Source organism: Sciurus carolinensis, chromosome 15, assembly GCF_902686445.1.
Source record: "Sciurus carolinensis chromosome 15, mSciCar1.2, whole genome shotgun sequence".
Taxonomy (NCBI): Eukaryota; Metazoa; Chordata; class Mammalia; order Rodentia; family Sciuridae; genus Sciurus; species Sciurus carolinensis.
Genome location: NC_062227.1, coordinates 68,246,406 through 68,268,292, shown reverse-complemented (window position 1 = coordinate 68,268,292; position 21,887 = coordinate 68,246,406). Strand labels below are relative to the sequence as shown.

The window sequence follows — 21,887 nt, the reverse complement described above, 5'->3', positions numbered from 1 at the left end:
TTACATTTTTATGCCAGACAGGGACAGGACTGTGGAGCTCCTGGAAGGCAGGAGGTACGTGAGGTGAGGGGAGGTCACACGCTGAACAAAGGTTTTTATTATGCAGGCAAAGTCTCCTGGGTTAGAGCCCTCAGAACACGTGCCAAGACATCCTGTGGCCATCTCTGGGCAGGGGTGTCCACATACAATGAGGGAAGGCAGAGAGGGGGTGGCAGGAGCAGGCCTGCTCACAACCCTATTTACTTCTAGACTGTGCATCTGCTTTAGACACCCATTTCTGTTACAAAAGGCCTTCTCAGAACTGTTCCTGTGTCTGCAGTTTCTCTGAATAGCCATCTCCAAATGTGCAGAGGAAGTGTATTTTGGGGTGGCATATTTTAGCCTCCCACGCCAATGACTTCCATACTATTTTGCTGCTTAAAAAATGTAGCAAGCAGATGGGGTTAGAGAAGAATTGCAGGGTCACTTATTCGTTAGTTCCTAGATCCTTGTGAAGTGCTTGGAAGTCGCTCATCCCACTGGCTCAAACACCCCTGCCCCCACCCCCAAAGTAGAATTTATGCTCCTATGTTTAGCGAGCTGCTCTTCCCTCACACCCACCAGCCGAGGGAGGCTGACTTCAGACACTCACCTTCTGCCGCCTGCGCACCAGACAAGCCCAGCTGCAGCACTCCTGCAGGCTCTACCGCCATGCAGAGCCTGCAGATGTACCGCGATCACTCCTGCAGGCTCTCAGCCCGATGCCTGGTGCATGCACACTGCAGAAAGACAGCTCCCCACCAGGGCCTGGGACTCTTCCTCCCCCGGTTTGATGTGTGACCAGGTTTACTGACTCATGGACAAAGCTTGGTTCTCCTGAGGTAAGTCTCTCTACTTATTTTGGAACAATATCCTGGAAGCTGGGACAGGAACCTGAGCTTGAAAAAGTGAAGGCTAGAGAGGTGGGAGGTAGCAGAATCCTGGGCCCAGGGTGGCTATGGGGAGAGCTGATTTCTGAGTTTAGGAGCCAAGCAGGAGTTGGCCCCGTCTGGCAAGGCATTTGGGGCTTGTAGAGGAGAAAGAAATGGGCTCTTTGGGAGAGTGATGGAAAGGACAAGGAAAAGTCCAGAAGAGGTGGTTAAAATGAACACAGAATCTTTACAGGGAATCTGAAGATCTCCAGCCTAACCCTTCTCCTTCTCCAGCTTCTTACATCAACAGGGAAAAACAAAAAACAAAATAGAAAAAACTATGCTGTGTGGTCACACTCAAAGCACTTGGTTGTGACCTATGCTGGCCTTCAGGGCTGTTGGCCTTTGGCTCAGTGCCCCTCAGCAACTTGCTCTATGGAGCAGTCAAAATTACTCCCTCCTGCAGATCCCACTCCATTTAACTAAGGAAAAAATGGCCATCAGGTCATTTTCCTCCTCTCCCCAACAGCAGTTAAGTCCCCCGGCCTGGAGGCTTCCTCCAGCTCTGCTCAATCCCCTTCCTGGATACCGTCCCTTCTGCAACTGTCTTCACCAGTGACAGAGTATTCCCCAGCCACACTGCATATGATAATGACAGCCATTTCATCCCCCCCTGCCCCCAAATCAGGGCACATTCTCTTGATCTTCTCCAATGTCTCTGAATTATCAGTCTCAGTTTTGAGGCTTTCTCTGAAACCCCTTTCTCTACAACTTAGCGAGACCCTGTCTCAAAATAAAAAAGGACTGGGAGGTGGATCAGCACTCCTGGGTTCAATCCCTAGTGCTAAAGAACAAAACAAATTAAAAAATCCCCAAACCCCAAAAAACTCCTGGCTCCTCTGTTGGTTAAGGAGGATCTGCAACCACTTCCCCCCCTCACCTGTCTGGTACCCACACCCAGCCCTGCTCCTTCCTGGCTCTTCCAGTGCTCTCTGGATTCTCATCCCTCTACTGGATATATCCCATGTTTTCTAGAAACACAGCTTTGATGATGCCACCTTCCCACCTTGTACTAAGGAAAAAATTTTCCTTCTTCCTTTTGGCACAAAATGTGTCCTTTGGAAATCCTTGGCAATTTTCTGCAGGCAGCACTGACCTCTCACCTTGGCAACCCCAGGGCATGATACTATGATGCAGCTAGCTGGCTGTGCTCCTCACTAGGCTGTGCTTGCAGCCCATGTTTGCCAAGTGACCCGAAGTGTGTAAGTACCAGTAACTTAAGCACCAATGCTGTTTTATTGTGCTAAGAAAAGAACCCTAAGAAGGAGGGAGCAAATTCCTAATCATAGCATAGGACTTTAAAGATAATGGGAACTACCTCTTTACTTAAGGAAGATGCCAGAGATTGGCTAGTTTTTTTTTCTGTAAAGGGACACACAATAAATATTTTGGGCTTTGAGGGCCACACGGTGTTTTGTCATATCTATTCAACTTGGATGTTACAAGGCAGAAGCAGTACCTGTGTTCCAAAACTTTATTTGTAGACATTGAAATTTAAATTTCATATACTCTCACACCTACTATTTTCTTTTTCAACTATTTAAAGATGTAGGAACCATTCTTAGCTTGCAGGGCCATAGTTTGCCGTGGTAACAGATACCCTGGCTATCTGTTGTCAATCCTGAATCCCATGCCCTTCAGCATGATTCACATCTATGAGTATTATTTGACTGAAAACCGCCCCCCCCCCCAAAAAAAAAAAAAAAAAAAAAAAAAAAAAACTACATAAGCATAGAAGAGCAAAATGATGGAGCAGAAACTGGTCCAGCTGACAGCCATGTGTAGCGAGCACTTTGCTTGTGCTGCCACCTAGTGCCTGACTGGCCTAATTTCAGCCTTCTCTCAAGGCCTCAACACTGTCTTGTATCAAGCTGTTAGGAGTAGAGGTTTGTGCTCCTGACCACACCAGAGGACTTCAAATCCATCAAAACAAAAAGAAGCTAAAGAATTATAAACCTTGAGAAATAAAGTGAATAAGTAAGCTTCAAGTCACAGCATTTGTAACTCAAAGGAACTACAGAGATCATATAACTCAACTTCTACCACTGTTAGTGACAATATGTGTAGCTTTCAGATGAGATGAAAGGCCCAGGAAGGCCAGTTGTTCCAGATGGTGATGTCCAAGGCAGGACCTGCCTGATTCCAGTGCAAGGCTGACTGTACCTCAGTGACAGACCTATAACCTGACACAAAGATGTGGAGCAGCATCCTAAAGCCACGCTACCTGGGCCTAAGTGCTCTGTGCCCTTGGACACTTACCTCAGCCTTTGTGCCCTAAGATCCCTAACTGTAAAATGGGGTTTAGGACCTACCTCACAGGGATATGGTGAGGCTGAAATGAGTCACGTGTATGGTCTATAATGGGCATTCAAGTGATACCTACTGTTACAAATTACTGGGGAGGCTAGGGGGCATGACTCAGTGGTAGATCCCTTGCCTAGTACATGTGAGGCCCTGGGTTTGATTCCTGGGGTGTGAGCAGGCGCGCGCACGTACACACACACACACACACACACACACACACACACAGAGCCTACTCTCTCTCTCTCTCTCTCTCACACACACACACACGAGCCTACTATGTGTCAGGCATTTAGTGCTTATATACTTCACAGATTTAATCCTTGCAACTACTCCACAGTGTTATTATCCCCATTCTGTAAATCAGTCTGAGAAAGGTCACACGCGGGTAAGATTTGGGAACAAAAATCACAGGTGATACTGCCTCTTTGATCTTATGAAGGTGTTCAGAATGACTCCATTTCCATGTAACAAATATGCCTAACTTAACCTAACAAGGAGGAGCTTTCAGTAAGTCATCTGGTGGCACTCTTAGTACTCAGCAAGCCTTTGGGTGATTTTTCCTGTTTCTGCATGAGGGTTAGTTTGCCACCATCATTCTTTGCCTTCAGTGTTTTCTTCAGGAGGTGGGTGCACAGAAAGGGACAATGTGTGTGTGAATGGTAGAGCTTCGCGGTTATCAGTCAGTACTCTTCCTTTCTGCTTGCACCACTGCTTCATTTCTGAAGTCTTCAAACTAATGAACATTCACTTCATGCTTAAGACATTCAGGGATAAGAAAAGCCTTCGTAGAGTCAAACTGTTTTCCAACAAAGGGTATTTATGCATGTTTAAACCTTCAATATAGACAAGCACTGATGCACCTTGGATTTATCTGAGATGGATATAAGCTTAAAGGTTAATTCTGAAAGTCCGAAGGTTTCCTAGTTGTGGAAACTTTTCCCCATAACCATTTGAAGAAACCCTGACAGAGACACCCTACTTGATTAGGACATGGCCTATGTGCCCGGTATGCTCATGATGTGGCCGAACCCTCTCAGGAATCAGAAGCTGCAAGTTCTGTGGGTCCTATGGCTTTAAAAGTCTCTGCACTTGCTCCAGCAGAGCAGCAGCTGTGAGCATTAATCTGGAGTTGGGGTCCAGCCTTCATCACTGGCGTTGTCTGCAGCATTTAATCTCCCTGAACCCTGAATTCCTAACCTGTAAAATAGAGAGGAAGAGCCCATCCCCTTCACAGCTGTGATGACCACATGAACACAGAGGAAAGTGCAATGCAAACTGTGAAGTACTGTTAATGCCTTTAGGATATTTATAGGCTTTCTACACCACTGGGATGGCAATGGCTGAGACTATTCAAATTGATTTTATGGCCAGCTGCCTGCATTCTTTAAGGGTTGGGGCACAGGTTTATAATCACAAATTTTTTTCTCTCTTATGTTTAATTTTCTCTAAATTTGGTCAGTAGGAAATACCATCTGCTTGCTTGCACTGTCCTTGTCTCCCACCAGGTGTCACTGCTTTCCAATCAGCAATTTCTTCTGGTGAGAGGCTGGCAGAAACCTTCCACAGTGGATCAAATTGGAGCTGCAAGAGTGAAAAGAAAAATGATGAACCACCACCCAAGCCCCACCTCACCCCACCTCCCACCCACCAATTTCAAAGAGCAAACAGAATTTTGGGATGAAGAGCTTCTGGTAAACAAGTCCCCCAGTCACTGCAGATGGAGGTGTGATTGTGGGAGGGAAGAGTCTTTGGTTCCCAGGAGTGTATGTGCTGCATTTTCCACAACAGGAGAGAACTCTAACATCCCGGTGTTCCAAGACTGATAAATGTTTATATTAAAAAAAAAAAAAAAAAAAAAAAAAAAGGCATGTATACCTATGTTCTAAAAGAGAGGGCTTCTTTTAAAAAAAAAAAAAAAAAAAGACAGCATTTAAGAATTACAAAGCTTTGCATGTATAAACCCAGCAGCTGTGATTTATACACAGTGATAACACAAAATACCTTAAGAATACAAACTGTGCAAGTGAATGTTAATGGGGTACCTGGAAGACAAGGTTGTCCACCATAGTGTGCCCTCTGCGCTCAGGGTCGTGTTGAAGGGTCAATAGTACTGCAGTTGAAACACACCCTTGGTCCCCAGGTGACACCTGCCACTCAGTTCAGACTATAGAGCCCCTCCGTCTCGTCCCAGCTGGCCTCACTCCTTGAAGCTGAGGGTATGCAGTGACCATGTTTCAAGTCAGAGCACACACCTCAAAAACTTCTCTGAAAATAAATGGGCTCTTTTTTGTGGGGTGGGGAATTGACATTTGCTTCTTTCCAGAAAAAGATTACAGAAGGGTTGTGGGGTTGAATTACTGCCACAGCTTGCCTCCATGTGGCTTCATTGCCTCAATCTTAGAATGCTTTTGTCATCAGTATGCAGAATTGAAAACAGGTGTCTTCCAAGCTCAAATGAGGATGCTCACAAGTACCAGATGGTCCCTGTTGAAAAGAGAAAAAAGATATTTTACACCAAGCTTTAATCTCTTTAGAACCTTCTCAGAAAAATTTGATTTGTAGTACTTACGTTAAAAAAAAATTTTGAATGTGGATTTGCCTTGTGAAGGACTTATTTTACTTTGGTATGGAGTAATCAGGATGCCACGACTTGGACATGTATGTATGCATATACAGCCATCTCTGCCACTACTTGGTAAACTCTGACTAGATTGCATTTTCGTGGATAAGGAAGTTTTTTAATGAGTACACGGAGCAGAATTAACTAACCCTAACAGAATGAAGAAATTTATTTATGAGGTCCCTCCCCACCCAAAGAACCATCATCTTCACCCCTGGATTCACACATTCTCTTCTACACTTTTTCCATCTTCTAAAACAGGAAGTGGATGGAACTTTCTGTTCATCAAAATTGGATTTGCCTCCTTGGTGCTATTTCATTATGTTGGGCCTTTCCTATCTACTATCACATTTAATTGCCAGAGACATGATTCAAAATGAGCGATCTCATTTTACATCCAGGGGAAATGAAGCTCAGGCCCCAAGGTTCCTTCTCCTTGTCTTCAACCCCTTTCTAAAGTGGCTTCACTATGCCAATTCTCACTCTTGGATGGACCTTTCCCATTTCCAACACTAGTCTAAATGACTATCTCAGGCTACCCATTCTCTGAAACTCCAGGCTTTCTTTCCTCAATCAATCAACTTCCCTCAAATACTACAGTCAATGTTTTTCCACCACTTACAACTTGGTAACTTCCAATTTTTTATTCTATCAATTCCAAATTTCCATTCTAAGTCTATTTTATCAACTGCGTCCATACATCTTGTAACTTTTAAATATATTCCCTTTACTAATGTACTGCACTGTCTCCCCACCGCCCCAACCACACACTACTGCCATGTGTGTCTGTGTTACATGCGCTTTCTGCCTATTGTACATCTCCTTCCCCACGTGGTGACCATTAACCCTGCTCACGCTGTCCTGGCCTCAACTCACCTCCCCCTCTGGGGCCAGCATCTTCTGGTTGCACATCCCTGGCCTTGCCTTCCGTAGCTCTATGACATCATCTTGGGAGGGTGTCAGGACATGGATTCAGGAGTCTCTGGTACATTGCTGGTATGACTGTGAAATCACTTGGAAAACAATACAGAAAATCTTGGAAAACTGAGTATCTGAATGTCCAGCAATTGCTCTCTTAGATGTATACCCTAACAAACTTGCAGGAGATACAAGAATGTTCCCAGCAGCCCTGCTCATAATAGAGAAAAATGAAAACCATCCAAATGTCAGTTGACAGAATAACAGATAAACTGTTTGTTTATATTCTCTTCCTGCCACCAAAAGGACATTTTAAGGTAGTGAAAAATGAATAAACATGAGGAACATCATGTTGGAACCATAAAACCAGATAACAGAGCCAGATCCAGAAGACTAGGTATGGAAAGGCACCCCTTTTATAAAGCTCAAGAAAAGCAAAAAAAAAAAGTTGTATATTTTAGGGAAAACATCAGAGGTGAGAAAACAGACAAAAGCAAAAGAATATACAATGTAGAGCAGCCATTACCTTGGTATAGTGGGGAGAGAAGGGACAGGCAAGTAACCGAAGTGAGGACACTGGAGACATTCTTGTTAATTTGAAGGTGGGCTGAAGACACATCTGCTACGTACAGGTGCACATTTATTGGCTAAAGGGAAAAGTTGGTGCCTGTAAACAATCAAATCCTTTCAAATGCCCTGGACACAGAGGCAACATTCATCAGGTGGCTATAGTTCCCTGGGGCTGGCCCTTCCCACTGTCCACCACTATGCTGAATGCTGAATGCTGGGGCTGGGGCAGTACTGAGGGCTCAGGCAGAGCAGCACTGGTTCCCACCAGTGCCTTAGACATTACTGACGGTTTAGACGCTGACTGAGACTAGATGATAGGAGAACCAATGATTTTGATATTCAATACTGAGCCAAGGTAGTTGCCTGATTGAAAAAACAAAACCAAAAAAATCTGAGGAAGTAAATTAGGTCCTTCACGCTTCCAGTGAGGGAGGGCCTACGCCAGAAAGCCAAGCTCAAGGCCGACGGGACTTTGCTGTTCACCACTGTAGCCCTGGTACACAGCGTGAGCTCAGCAGAGGCAGGAGGAAGTCTCCCTTCTCTCAGGGCCACAAAGATGATCTACACAGTAAGGTCATTTGGGGGAAGAGTGAAGAACGCCCAGATAATAAATGACTGAGATTCACTGCCCATGTTACAGGGAAATGGGTTGATCCTAAAACAAAAACAAAACAAAAACCCCACCGTGTATGATCTCCTACCTTTAATTTTTATAAAATTTGCAATAAGGCACAATTCTTAGCTGTTTTTCATTTTTTTATTGCTGTTAATTCAAGGAAAAAAGGTTGCATAAAATCCAATCTTTTCTAGAAATATAAGTGGCCTTTCCAGTACATAACATTTCAAATATCAAAGTATATGGTAAACATACAAATAAGGAGAAGGTAACACACCTCCTATGTACAGTACAGTATTTTAAATCATAAAATAAGCTCCATAAAGTACAACTGGCGAGTGATTCCCAACGCGCTCACACATGGCGTATCATCAACACTCTCACCTGAACAACCCAACTGCAGCTTAACAATTAATTTAATAATGTGGTCCAAAAATACCCAGATCAAATAAAATATATTTAATCAAAATAATTTCCTTTACTCGAACTTCTTTCTTTCTAAATTAAAGCTTTCATCTACCCCTTTATAACCCCTTTCCCTTCCCCATAACTCCCACCCCTGAAAGTTTCAAAATGTACATTGGTGCTATAAATATAAATGCTACTTATGAAGCATTAAATTAAGCTTCTTTTTTCTTCAAGTTTTTTCTTTTGTCTAGCAATCTGTTAGGCTTCTGAACCAAGACCAAATATTTAAGTTCCTCTGCTGCATACCAATGTTATTCCACACACAAAAATCTATCATTTCTGCTCTGTACTGAGGAATGGGAAAACAAAACCCCAACCCTTAAACCTATGACTGTACAGTGGTAGCTGTTCATTGCTGTTGAATGCAGCAGTCACCAAAAAATACACCCAATCTTCCAGATAACCTCAGTGCACTTTAGGAAATCAAAAATTACCTGGAAGCAATTTAGTACATAGATTGGCTTTAAAAAAATTTTTTTAAACAGCAGCATTAAACTTAGTGACATGACACTGACATGATTAATACCATCTTAACACACTCAGAATTCAGTCTTTCACATTATAATCAAGCTTAGTGGTAAACGTTTATAAAAGTGACTTCGCTACGAGAGACAGGTTAGGGAACAAATACCTGACTTTTTTGTAAGAAACCCATAGCTTCTGTTCGGATTGCAATAAACCACACACAGTTTAAACACAACATAACACTGTAACAGTTGGTATAGCAAAAGAAGAGATCTTTACTCAAGTAGTGTCTTTGAGCAGGACATGGTAGTAGACGACGAGTAGAACTGGCTGTTGACTTTCATCACAAACACAAGCACACAGAATGACATTCACACCAGTGTGTTCACTTTGTGTCTCTCTGAAGCAACAGGCTAGAAAAGTATGATGGAAGGAAAGAGTTGTTTTTTCTTTTCTTTTCTTTTTCCTAAGAAAAAGCTGTCTGTCCATAGGTCATATCTTTTCAGCTTCATATGGTTTGACTTCTTCCTCTTGCTCCCACTTATTTTCATGTTTATTTGGACAACAAGCACTGCATATATGTATTTGTGTGATGCTGTTTATTACATATATACATACTATCTTGGGAATTTAATTTCTCCTGTAGGATTAAGGTGAAACATTTTACCCTCACTTTATATGCAGAGCAGTTTACAGAAAAGTGGACAAGTACACTGCCAGGCACTCCTGCCGCAGGCCAGGGAAAGGGAGAGTGTGGCTGGCCAGAAAAGTGTAGTTTAGGGTGAGAGTGAGAAAAGCTAGGGAAGAAGCAAAGTTTTGTTTTGTTTTTTTTCCAAAACCATATGACTGTCACCAGTGTTGTAAAAAAAAGGTCAAATACACAGTTTTAAAGATTCAGTAAACATTGCACACAGCAAGTATTCAGTGTAAAAAAAAAGCACGCATCAACATTTTCCTTTTGATAGTTTGTCTGAAGTTTAAGTTACATGTATCATACATATAAGCCTGTTGTTGAACCAGGAGACCAGAGGCTCAGAAGCATTGCATTCTTTCTTATTTTGGACATTGGTACAAGAGAAATAAAAACTCCCAACTGCATAGAAATCTAGGAAATGTATAGACAAAGAAACAAACAAAATACCTTTCCTTTCCTCCCCTCCACACCCCATGACTCCCCACACTTGAGTGTATTAAGTAGGCAAGCTTTACTTGTTTCAGTCTGCAGAATCCAACGTATCATTAGAAGGGGGGAGGGGAGGTGCGTATCTCAGTCTGTAAGTGCCTAAAACGGGAAAGAGAACTGCTAAGTCACCGCTTACAACGACACGCATCACAAACCACTACAAGATATCAAACGGGCATGCTCTTCAGAAGGCACTTTTCTAAACACTAATACCACTCCAAAATGGCAAATAAATTATTTTTTAAAAAGTAATATGAAGTTTGTGCTTTAAGTTCAACCTAAAGCCATCAAACTTGATCTTGCTTTAAGAATACCAAATAGATAGATTCCCAATTCAAGACTTTTTCTGAGTAAGATATGGTAAAATGACAAGGGTCAAATGCAAGTCAAAGAATTGGAGGTCAACATGAATTTTCTATCTTATTACTTGCGTAAGCACATTTTCATTTTGGTGGTAGTAACGTTGAACTTAGATCTAATTCCCTTACTCCTAAATTGATGTTTATTTTGTTGCTCTAAAATGCAACAGAATCTTGGATCTGTTTTTCTTAGACATTTGCTGGGCATACACACAAGGTCAGCTGGTTAGGCACAGACACTGAACAATTACTAAAAACCTTACATGTCAGATAGACTAGCTTAACGTCCAAGTTTTTTAATATTAAACATTTTTGCTTACTCTTTGAAACAGGATTGTAGTTTTTTTAAAAAGTGCCATAAGTAAGAGATTTAACATTATATAATTCAAATTCCCTCTATATTTCATGAAAAGTGCCTTTAGAGTTTATTCCTTAATTGGGAACTAAATTCCTCTGACTTTCCTTGTGCTCTGTGGGACTTGGGTCTATACTAGGTTTTTCTGGTTGCACTGAAAACACATCTGTAAATGAACACACAAACAGATCTTTCTGCTACAACAGAATCACATGATCAAGAAAAGGAAGGAAGGAGGAGAAACAGGTGAACTCAAAAACAAGTCCTCTGGGAGTTATTGTGATTACCTTGTTGATTGGCCTCCATGGATGACTGCTTACAGTCCTGTGCATAGTGTCCGCTTACACCACAATTGTAACATGAGACATTCCCATTCTTCTTGGGCCCCGAACCACTGGTGTTGGCAACTACATTAGGTGCTGGATATACGGGATAGAATCTCCCAAATCCTGCCATTTGTTGCATGCCATAGTTGGCTTGGCTCCCCATGACTGGGTCATGCACCAGTCCATTTGCATATGGAGTCTGAGGCAGAAAAAAAGGAAGTTGGTTTCCATTGCTCTGATGTGCTTGGTTGAGGTAGCTGCCATTGCAAATGGATGGCAGAGTGAAGAACGATGGGACTCGGTACATTGGTCCAGGCATTGGATTGGGATAATAGTAACTATTTAGCTGAAGGTTTCCATTGGTCCCACAGCTGCACCTTCGCCCACAAGAACCACAAGGACCTGAGCCCATCTGCTGTGGTGGCACTATTGTGCCATTAGAGTTCGTGTTCCCCACAGCACTGATGTAGGATGTGCTCTCGCTCTGCGCAGTACTGTGTGTCAAAGCAGGGCTTGGGCTTGGGGCAGGGCCTGGGGTGTGGGTAGGAACTGCAGGAGGAACAGTGGACTGGGCCTGGCTGATGCCTGCACTTGCTGGCTGGGCAGAAGTGGCTGCTGTGTTGAGCACATTGGAATTCGGGGTGGGTAACACACTGGCAGCAAGGGGAGAGCCTGGCAAGGTATAGGAAGCTGGTGGCTGTGCAGCTGAGAGACCAGCTGCTGGAAGAACTACCTTCACATTGGTAGGCTGAGGGACTGTCCCTGTGTTTCCCTCAATTTGAGGCACCATTTGATTTAGTCCTACCACTTGGGATGCAGATTTTGTGATGGGGTCCGTAGTAGCCACAGGAGATCCTGGAAAACTACCTGGGTTATGAACAGGAATAAAGGCAGTGTTTGGTGATCCGATGTTCAGACTTCCAGTTGGTTGTTGTGGTATATTAACTGTGCAACTCTCAGAAGATCCCTGTGGTGGTGGCAATTTTAGCCTCTGAAATGTTAGGTGCAAAGCAGGAGTACTACTATGTGGAAGGAAAGTTGATGGAATTGGTAAAGGGGAAGCCAGCAATTCAAGGTGCTTTTCTGATTCTCCAGTAGAAGCTGTTGGCCCAAGGATTCCAACAGGGGTTGAATTTGTGGACTCCCTTATTGCAGAAATAGCAACAGGACTAGGAACAAGCATCCCTATTGTTTTGCCATCTGCAGATTTGGGTGGAGGAATGACAACTTCAGACTTCTGGGCACCGTTGTGCATGACACAGTGTAAAGTTGGCATAAAAGGAATATGTGGATACTTGGGCGAGTTCAAGGGATCTTCTAAAATGTTTCCATTCTCATTTCCTAGTGAAGCAATCTGAACAGGTGGCTTGACAGTGACAGTCTGGTTGATAGAACTATAACCTGCAAACCTGGTTGTTGATGGATTCCCAGAATCCTCAGAATTGCTGTCTGTGTCTAAAGAAAACAAATACAAATAGATATTAACCCAAGCATAACTTGAATCTTTTTTTTTTCCTAAGTACTTTTAGTTGTAGATGGACACAATTATCCTTATTTATTTTTTTATGTGGTGCTGAGGTTCAAACCCAAGGCCTCACACGTGCTAGGCAAGCACTCTACCACTGAGTTGTAGCTCCAGCTCATTGAATCTTTCTTGACAGAAATAAAAATCAAGCGTATCTAATGTTAACTCTGAAGTTTGGAACGTGTCCCTCTATCGCCTTTCCTGACTGTCCAAAATGACCTTTTAAAAAAATTTCTATGGATCATTGTATTCATGACTTTATTCATGATTTCTAAAATATGGGGATATAAGCAAAATAATAAAACCAAAGGTTATTTGGGGACTGAATGAAGCACAGTATAAAATGCAGACATTTTTCTTAGTAATATCACCTTATTACTAAGAAAAATATCAGCTATTTTAAACCTTAATCAGTTTTAGGCAATCCACTTGATTCATATTCTATACTGTCAAACCCAATATCTTCAGTTTGTCTCAGATAAATGAATATTTTTTTAAAGGACCTCAATCAAAATAATATTTAACTCAAATGTCTAAAGGTAGAGAATGGAAGAGTTTTTAAAGAATACTCTTACTTCTGTATTTCTTTGCAGGATGTGTGTGGCAGGGGTACTAGGTTTAGGGGTGCTTTAACACTGAGCTCCCTCCATCCCCAGTCCTTTTAATTTTTGAGACAGGGTCTTGGTGAGTTGCCTAGGCCAGCCTTTGAAATTTCAATACTCCTGGCTCCTGTCTCCCAAGTTGTTGGGATTACAGGCATGTGCCACCATGCCAGGCTACTACTACATATTTCAATGGAGGAAAGAAAATTTAAAGACACTATTAGTAAAAAAATGAAAATTCTTTATATTTTTTTAGTTTTGTTTAGTTGTAGATGGACTCAACGACTTTGTTTATTTATGTGTTGCTGAGAATTGAACCCAGTGCCTCACATGTGCTAGGCAAGCACTCTACCACCAAGCCACAACCCCAGACCAACAAAATGAACATCCTGTAACACAAGAAGCAAGGCGAATACGGAAGCACTGCCATTTCCCCCAAATCGAAACAGCAAAATGGCAGATACGACTATATTGCACTTGTTTTCACTACAGCATCACTTTTACACCTACATACAGAAATATTTGGTCTAGATTCCTAGATTTCCAGACTTTGGTAAAAAGGGGGCAAAGATGATATTTAATTTATAATGCTTAAACATGATGAGCCCAGATATTGCATTGATGTGTATACATATCATTCAGTTAAATGTAGTGTCCATTTAAAAATCTTTCTGCTCGTAAATATAAGCTGAATTGCACTTGATACTTAAAATATTTGCATTTATTAAGAACTGATGATATTTATTTAGCCTAAGATGTTAATTTTCGAAACGGAATATTAAAAACGAATGAAGAATACATTTCCTGAAGAAAGGTTAAATGGAATTGACTTAATGACAGAGAATGTCAACGGTGTTATTAACTGAACTATTTTAATTTATATTAGAGAAGGCAGTCAATTAGTGAATGAATGGTCCTAGCATGAATTTCCCTGAATTGGTTAACTATTGGGGTATTTCTTACTAAGCTTGCAAAGTAAAGTGTATCCCTAAATCAAGAACTTATTTGAAGCATTATGTCAATGTCATCACATTAGTGTAGAGTTAAGGGCAAAAATAAAGTCCAAAAGAACCTGGAACATTTTTCAGATGGTCAGTGAAAATTCTGTATGAACTAAGCTTTGTTTAAATTTTCTTAAGTCATAACAAAGGGCCCCATGCTTTTAAATAATCCCAAGTAGTTTTCTGAGCATTGTAAAGACTCATCTAGACATTTAGAGTAGGTCTTATCTTCTTTTGTATTGACTTTGGAAAACATAAGTCTCAAACAAAACTCCACTATGACCAACAGGAGGAACAAAGGCACAAAATCTTTAAAGCAACCTTTGCATGTACTTAAAACTTCCAAAATGACCAAAACTCTCTACCACAATGCATATTTCCTCTGGGTTGAGAGAGCCCTAAGTGATTCTTTCATTTAAGGAAGGCTCATTATTTTATTTGTTAACAATTGAGCCTATATGAAAAAGGGCATGTTCCTTCACAAAAGCCAACTGACTTTGCTATCTGTTGAAAGGAATGCTGAAAACCAGGTCAAATCTGATGGGTGGGCTGAAGAGTCAAAAAATTATTTATACATCCGATAGAACCAAACATAATATGCAATGAAACATACTAAGTTTATCTATTCTAGGGAAGGCATAAAAATTCTCTTGTAACTCTGTGAAATTATTTTTGTTCTTTTCTTTTACGAGTAAGTTGCAGAGCAGAAGGGCATTACTGATTCAGATCAACAGAACTGTGGTGAATCACTGCATGCTACATCTGGTTGACTACAAAATAACCACAAAGTAAAGGCTGACTTCAGTTATCTGTAAAGTAGCAACACCACAGCATAGCTCCCTAAGACATGACTGGACTGGCAAGGTAGAAGTGAAGGTGCCAGAGAACTTCACGCTGCCCAAATAAGAAAGGCACACTAACTAAGATGGTGGATCTACGGATCTCCACAGAGAAGTCAATTGATATTTGTCCCCCACCCCAGCATGGGTACACTCTGACCACGATGCTAACAATCAGTTGGTGCCAGCATGTATAAAAAGAAGAGCATCCTCAGCTAGGTGTGGAAGTACCCTTGAAATCCTAGCTGCTCAGGAGGCCAAGGCAGAATGATTGCCAAATTCAAGGCCACTTGGGCAACTTAATGAGCCCTTATCTTAAAATAAAAACTAAAAAGGGCTTTGGTGATATAGTTCAGTGGTAAAGCAACCCTGGGTTCAATCCCCAGCAGACTCCTTTCCCAAAGAATAAAATCCTCTATTTAACATGTGCCTTTTTAAGATCTTACTTTCAAACCAGAATGGCAGACTAAGAAATTCCAATGATCCACTACATAAAAGCAACAAGAACCACTGTAAAAACTATTAAATCTTTTTAGAACCATGGAAATTAACTAAAAGGCTTGCAGCAATCTGAGGAACATTTATCCAAGAAAAAAAAGCTGAATCTCACAAGAGCAGAGAACCTTATGGCCTTTTACTTTGTCCTAACCTACTCCCATCTCTTTCTCCAGTTCTGAAGTAGCCCTGTAGAGTAATAGGCCCTCAATTATGGTAGCTAAGGAAACTAACAATATAGTAGTCTCTAGAAAGAACATATATTTGGAGTTCCTCTGGAGCCCCATTACTAAAAAATTGTTGATGTGTGACTTGTCTGGCACCTAGTACTCACTCTGTGTTGATGGTCTCTTACCCATAGGACATTTGTCATAATTAATTAGTGGTACCTATTTAAAAATGTGGCTGCCTGAGGCAGTTATCAGTTGGGGATAACAAAAAGCTGACCAAAAAAGGTCATTAAAACTGAAAAACTGGGGAATGAGATGTCCACAGGAGGTTGAATGGCAGAAAGCTATGCTGATGCTTAGGGCTACATATATTCCCAGAAAAGACCTAAGAAGATTTCAAGTTCTCGCTGCTGGCTGGCTGAATATCTGCATAAGGAGGAAATGAAGACATAATATACAGAAAAAACAAATAGCAAAATGGCTGTTGTAAACTATCTTATCAGTAATTATATTAAATATAAATGGCCTAAAAACTCAGATCAAATAACAGAGAGCAACAAAATGGACAAAAAACCCATGAATTAACCTCTGCATTGTATGCAAGAAACACATTTTAAAGACACAAACAGGGTGGCATACACCTGTAATCCCAGTGGCTCGGAAGGTTGAAGCAGGAGGATCACAAGTTCAAAGCAAGCCTCAGCAACTTATTGAGGCTCTAAGCAACTTAGTGAGAACCTATCTCCAAATAAAGTATAAGTACCCCTGGGTTCAATTCCTGGGGTGTATGTATATATGTATGTATGTACATATGAATGAATGAATGAATGAATGAATGAATAAACACACACAAACACACACAAATAGGTTTAAAGTAAAAGAATAGAAATAAGGTAATAGGCAAGCAGTACCTCAAAAAGACCTGGAGTGGCCATATCATTATCAGACAAGAGATTGTGACAAAAATTATTATAAGAGACAAAGGAGGACATCTTATAATGACAAAAGAAACAAGCATGAGAAAATCAGAAGTATAAATACACATGCATCTAACACACAATTCTAATCTTTAGATGCTAACTACATGGTGTTATCCTGTCTTCTATTTAATTTCATATGCAGTGAAATAAATTTATAAAATCAACACTGCTAGGAAATTCTAAGGCAATGGTCTTTAATATATCCTTCATAACAAATTTAAACTTGATAATGGGGTTTATAGGAACAAAAAATTCTTTGACTGTAAGAGAAAACAAAAATTTCCCTCCACCCCCACCACTCTCTATATCCCCTCCTAAAAGCAAACCTCTGTCTTTTTCTTCTTCACTTTCAAAACTTTCTCTTCCATCATGTCGTGGACTAGACGGAGAACTGTAACTCTCTGAAGATGTTTCTCCACATGTGTCATGTCCAGATCCAATGTCCAAATTCACATCTAAAAATAACAATTCTATTTTAAAAAAATCACGTTAAGTAGTTACATTAAGTTTCAAATGAACCATTAGAAATAAGGTGTAGCTATAAATATAAATATTTTTTCAGTTTTCCTACTTAAAAAGCTTATCTTTGATTCAGGTAAAAATTTATTATTAAATAACCATTTTAACTTAAAAATAACTAATAAAAATACTCTTAAAAAGGCATAGAAGAACATCTATGGACACCCAAAAAAATCAGAATTAAGGTTCTCTGTAGGGTCGATGCAATAATACTACTTTAAGCCACTTTCTAAGTCTAGATATTATAACTCCTCAGAGTTTGTTGGAAAATCCTTTTAAGATCAGCGTGGTTGGACTGGGATTATGGCTCAGTGGTAGAGCACTTGTCCAGCATGTGTGAGGCACTGAGTTCGATTCTCAGAACCACATAAAATAAATAAAATAAAATAAAATAAAGGTACTGTGTCCATCTACAACTATAAAAAAAGAAAAAAAAAAAAAGAAGAGAGTGATCTTCCAGAAAGTCTATTCAACAAAAATTATAAGGCCCCACTACTTAAAAAAATAAAAAAGCCCCACTGCTTAAAAAATTAAAAAGCTTCCCATCTAGTAGACTGGGTAGCCCCTGAAGTTCTACCCAAAAGCCAGGACTATATCAAGGTGGATAGGAATGGGTATAGAATCTACCATAATCTACTAGCTATATCTGTTTTGGACACTTAAGGGAAGATTACAGGTGTGTCGGGTATTAGACATTCATATACTAGCTGGACTTAGGGAACTGTCCTGATCATTTCTATAAACCCAATAGCCTGCATAGTTTCTACCCTACAGCAAACACCCAATACATGATTAGTGTATAAATCCCCATATGAGCAACTCCAGGGTGTTCTTAACTATAGATGAGTGAATCATTTCTGTGGCAACCTGGCAGAACCAAAGGTAATGGTTTTTAATCACTTGGCAAAATGTGTATCAGAGAAAAGACACTATTTGCGTAAAGGGCGATTTAGTTAACTAACTACCTTGTGTCTTTTTAAGGAGATCCTTTAAAACACTGTTAAGACTGTTCAAGATGATCTAGTAGCCTAGCCACTCGAATGCTGGATGAAGACTGAAGAAAATAAGGGCATTATGAATGTACGTGCTGCTAATTCCTTCTGGACGATACATTAAACAATAAATTGCCAAGGGAAAAATTTACAAAACTTCATGAGGCTACAAGGAAAGTGGCAGAGGAATAATATGGGCAGGTAATAATTTTCCAAAAAGCAATCTGACATATATTCATACATAATAACAAGCTCTCCGAATTACTAGTTACAACATGACTAAAGAAAGGGATGCAAGTCAACAATAAAGACTGAAAGACAATCCAATGTGCCATAGTGGCTTAACAACTTGGCATTAAATTGGACTCACGAAAATGAAACCTATAAAATGGTGGCATATATGGAAAAATCTGCATATAAATACTTCAAAGTCAGCACGTAACAAAATGAAGAGTTCATTGTCTCCAAATAAGACTTATAACATAATTTCCTTTACACTGTACTAGCTAGTGAATATTCTAATTACCAAATTGCCGTATGTTAAATGGCAGTTTTCAAAGAACTAAATACAGGAATCCACTATAATGGAAGTATTTTCTCTTTTTGATGATTCAGAGAGTACTTCAGACTTGTGCAGAACTTTGGAAACTTTTATGATCAGAAATTAATGTGATCCTCCAGTGATTCAGAAGGTCTACAGAAGGTAAGAATGAAACAATTATATCAAAGAATATGCCACAAACTGCCCTTTTAAATAGATACAAACTTTTAAATTTGTTATCATATCTCAAATGATAAAAAAGGGCTTGCATATGATTAAGAAGACCAAAAAAAAAAAAAAAAAAAAAAAAACCAAAAAGCTTGTTTAACAAATTATTACTCTAACAAAAATCCTGGTTATTGATAATTTTGAACAGCTGGTTTGCTACAGAGTTAAGAACCATTTTAAAGAAATCACAGGCATTAGAACCACATCTCTCCTCTGGATTATTTAAGAAGTTGAAGACCTTTAGATCATTCTAAAGCTTGTAAAAGAAACTGAGAGGCTAACCACCTTATTAACCCCCAAACTTCTTAGTGCCGTAATCAGCAACAGAGTGGGGTAGGAGAAACATTGGGAGGAAGATGAACAGAAGGAGTTCTCAATGGTCTCTGTGAGGTTAAGGCATGTATCTCTTGAGAAGAGAAACAAAGTTTAAAAAAAAAGAAACAGTATAAATAAATAAAGACAACTAATAGCCCTGATTACTTCCTGGGAGCAGACTACAGGGAAGAATGCAGTGAGGAATCTTTACACTGCTCTAAACTGTACTCTGGGAATTAGAGATGTGAACATACTATTACTCAAAACAGGAATTTAAATTTTTAAAAAGTACGAACTTTAAGTTATACTGCTTTATTTAAAGATATAAACAATCTACTAATCAGAAGGGACCCAATATTTTCAGTTCCAGTTTCAATACAGCACCTACATTTTATGATATTAGCTTTTGTTCCATAAGGGGAAAATAATTTCAAATATATCTTGAGTTTACAGAATGCCTAAAGACAACCCCTTTTTGGAATCTTAATATTTCAAAGGGAAATTAATAAACGGTTGTTTTTTAAGTATGAGTTGGCATACAACTGGTATCAATAAGGTAAGCTGTCCAAAGTATGTATTATTCATAGTAACACTGATAAATGTAAATATATAGGAGTCAGTGACATATATACAGGACAAAATGAAATAAGATTTGGCTTATTCAAAAATCCTGAGGTTGGATAAAGGGGAAAAAAGAATTGAAACTTTGGATATTGTTACAAATTTCTTAATAACCTATAAAATGTATATTTTTGTCTAACTTATTAGCAAAGGAAAAAAGGAACTAAATCACTGAATAGCTAGGTATTCAGCACCAGTGAAAAGCTTTAATAGATTATTACATTTAATCTTACAACCTGGTGAGGTAGGCATTACTTCCTATTTACAAAAGCAAAAACTACTGCTTGAGAAAAGTCACACATCTAAGAAACAAGGGGCATGAGATCCACAACCACAGTTGTCTCTGATCAAGGTCTATGAGCTTCTTCTCTGGAAACAGGAGGCTAAAAAGGCAAGAAGCAGCAGCTCTCCTTCAGTCAGCAGGAGTTCTCAAACCATGAGAACTGAGGCAGCATGACCTTGTGGAGGGGCATACATCTGACAGAAATTTCATCAGGGGAATGAGCCAAAGTCTATTCTCCAAAGGCAAATGTGGCAGCAGTGTAGCAAACAAGCTAGACAGGAACACTGACAGGGAGACCTAGCAGATTTCCAGTCATCTACTGACACATCTTTTGCCTTCCTTATTTAGCTTGTTCCTCCAGCCCTTAGCTGCATCACTGGAGGGAATCTCAGAGAGTAAAGAGATGCAGTGTGCTCCTGGAACTGGAGCCTCATAAAGACACGATGGGTTTTTCCCATACCACTTTTGTCCCAGTTCGGCTGATTCAATGAGTTGGCAGATGGCTGTAGACTCAAAATGTCACTATTTTCCTTTCATCACTATTCACTCTGTCTATATAAATATCTATATGTCTCACTTAAGAGTATCTTCTTGTTATTTATACTGCATCACAACTGAATGTATTAACATTAGAATAAATTTAAATACAAAAATTCTCATTTGTGGGATCAGTCAGCAAATGTGTTAGGTGTACAAATGGACAAAATATTCTTCCAGTGGTCTGTGGGCTTTTCTTCTTTTTCCATCTTTATTATTAATAGTAAGGATAAGTAAAACACAGAAAAGTAATCAATGAATCAACAGAAGGGGCACTTCTCAGTAAAATGAACCTTGAAACTAAAAATAAAAAGACTATAAAATATGGTGAGTAAATGGAAACCACAATAAATCTAGTTTTAAAAAAATGAGGGTCCCATAGAGGCAGTTATTAAATCGTGAAAAAAACAACAACAATATTCTAAAAACTAACTTAGATAAGAACATGCCCAGACTTTGTTGAAGGGGGCCTGCAAAGCTATACAAAAGATCCTCTATGATGAGAGGGACTTCTGTCTGCTCTGGTGTGGGACTGGCCTGAGGAAGAAATAAGCTGGGTGACTGCTACCACCAGAGGAAGGGTAAATGGTAAGTGCTTATAAGGCAGGAAGGAAACGCTTCCCTCCATGGCTGGCTTACAGTCCCTAAATTAAGCCCAGTAATTTCAGAACAGTTTAATTTGGAAATTGCTGTACACATCAATGCAAGGTAAATTATAATATCAGGATCTGACACAACAGCTGAAGAGCTACTAATACAGTATGTATCATGCTTAAAATATTTAGATGAGTATTTGAAAGAAAAACTTTTCTTACCTTTCACAGTACCACCATGGGCATGCTGAGGAGTGGACAGCCTAATACCATTTATTCTACTATTCAGCCTGTTGTCCGTTTTCTTAATTTTCTCCCTAAGTCAAATGTACATATTACTAACATTTTTATAAGGTTCTCTATCAAATACATTAAGTACAATATTACTAAAATTCCCTGAGATTTTTATAATTGAAAGAAATTTTAGTAAGGAAAAAATCTGTCAGTAAAAAGGACCATTAGCTCTGAGAGTTCTGCCCCTCCAAACTCTACATAGTGTTTTTTTCCCCGAT

General features: G+C 39.8%; 1 protein-coding gene and 1 long non-coding RNA gene across 5 annotated transcripts in view; one reads left to right on the top strand and one right to left on the bottom strand.

Moving 5' to 3' along the window:
- The first annotated feature begins 594 nt into the window (after nt 1-594).
- Nucleotides 595-5,115, top strand: LOC124965435 (uncharacterized). Its single transcript, XR_007105171.1, has 2 exons — nt 595-860; nt 4,760-5,115. It is a non-coding gene; the product is annotated as an uncharacterized LOC124965435 (long non-coding RNA).
- The window catches only part of Zcchc2 (zinc finger CCHC-type containing 2), a 58,051-nt gene continuing 38,922 nt past the window's right edge, over nt 2,759-21,887 (bottom strand). For 2 of the 4 annotated variants that reach the window (XM_047526314.1, XM_047526316.1), the window contains exons 11-14: nt 21,598-21,692; nt 17,073-17,201; nt 11,096-12,589; nt 8,086-10,193 (exon numbers count right to left, since the gene is read on the bottom strand). In XM_047526314.1, the coding sequence (XP_047382270.1) occupies nt 10,126-10,193; nt 11,096-12,589; nt 17,073-17,201; nt 21,598-21,692 (1,786 nt within the window). In that variant the 3' untranslated portion in view covers nt 8,086-10,125. Of the gene's footprint in view, nt 4,836-5,296; nt 5,739-6,750; nt 6,888-7,318; nt 7,440-8,085; nt 10,194-11,095; nt 12,590-17,072; nt 17,202-21,597; nt 21,693-21,887 lie in introns of those variants that run through there. The other 2 variants (XR_007105169.1, XR_007105170.1) reach the window with 2 other exon arrangements.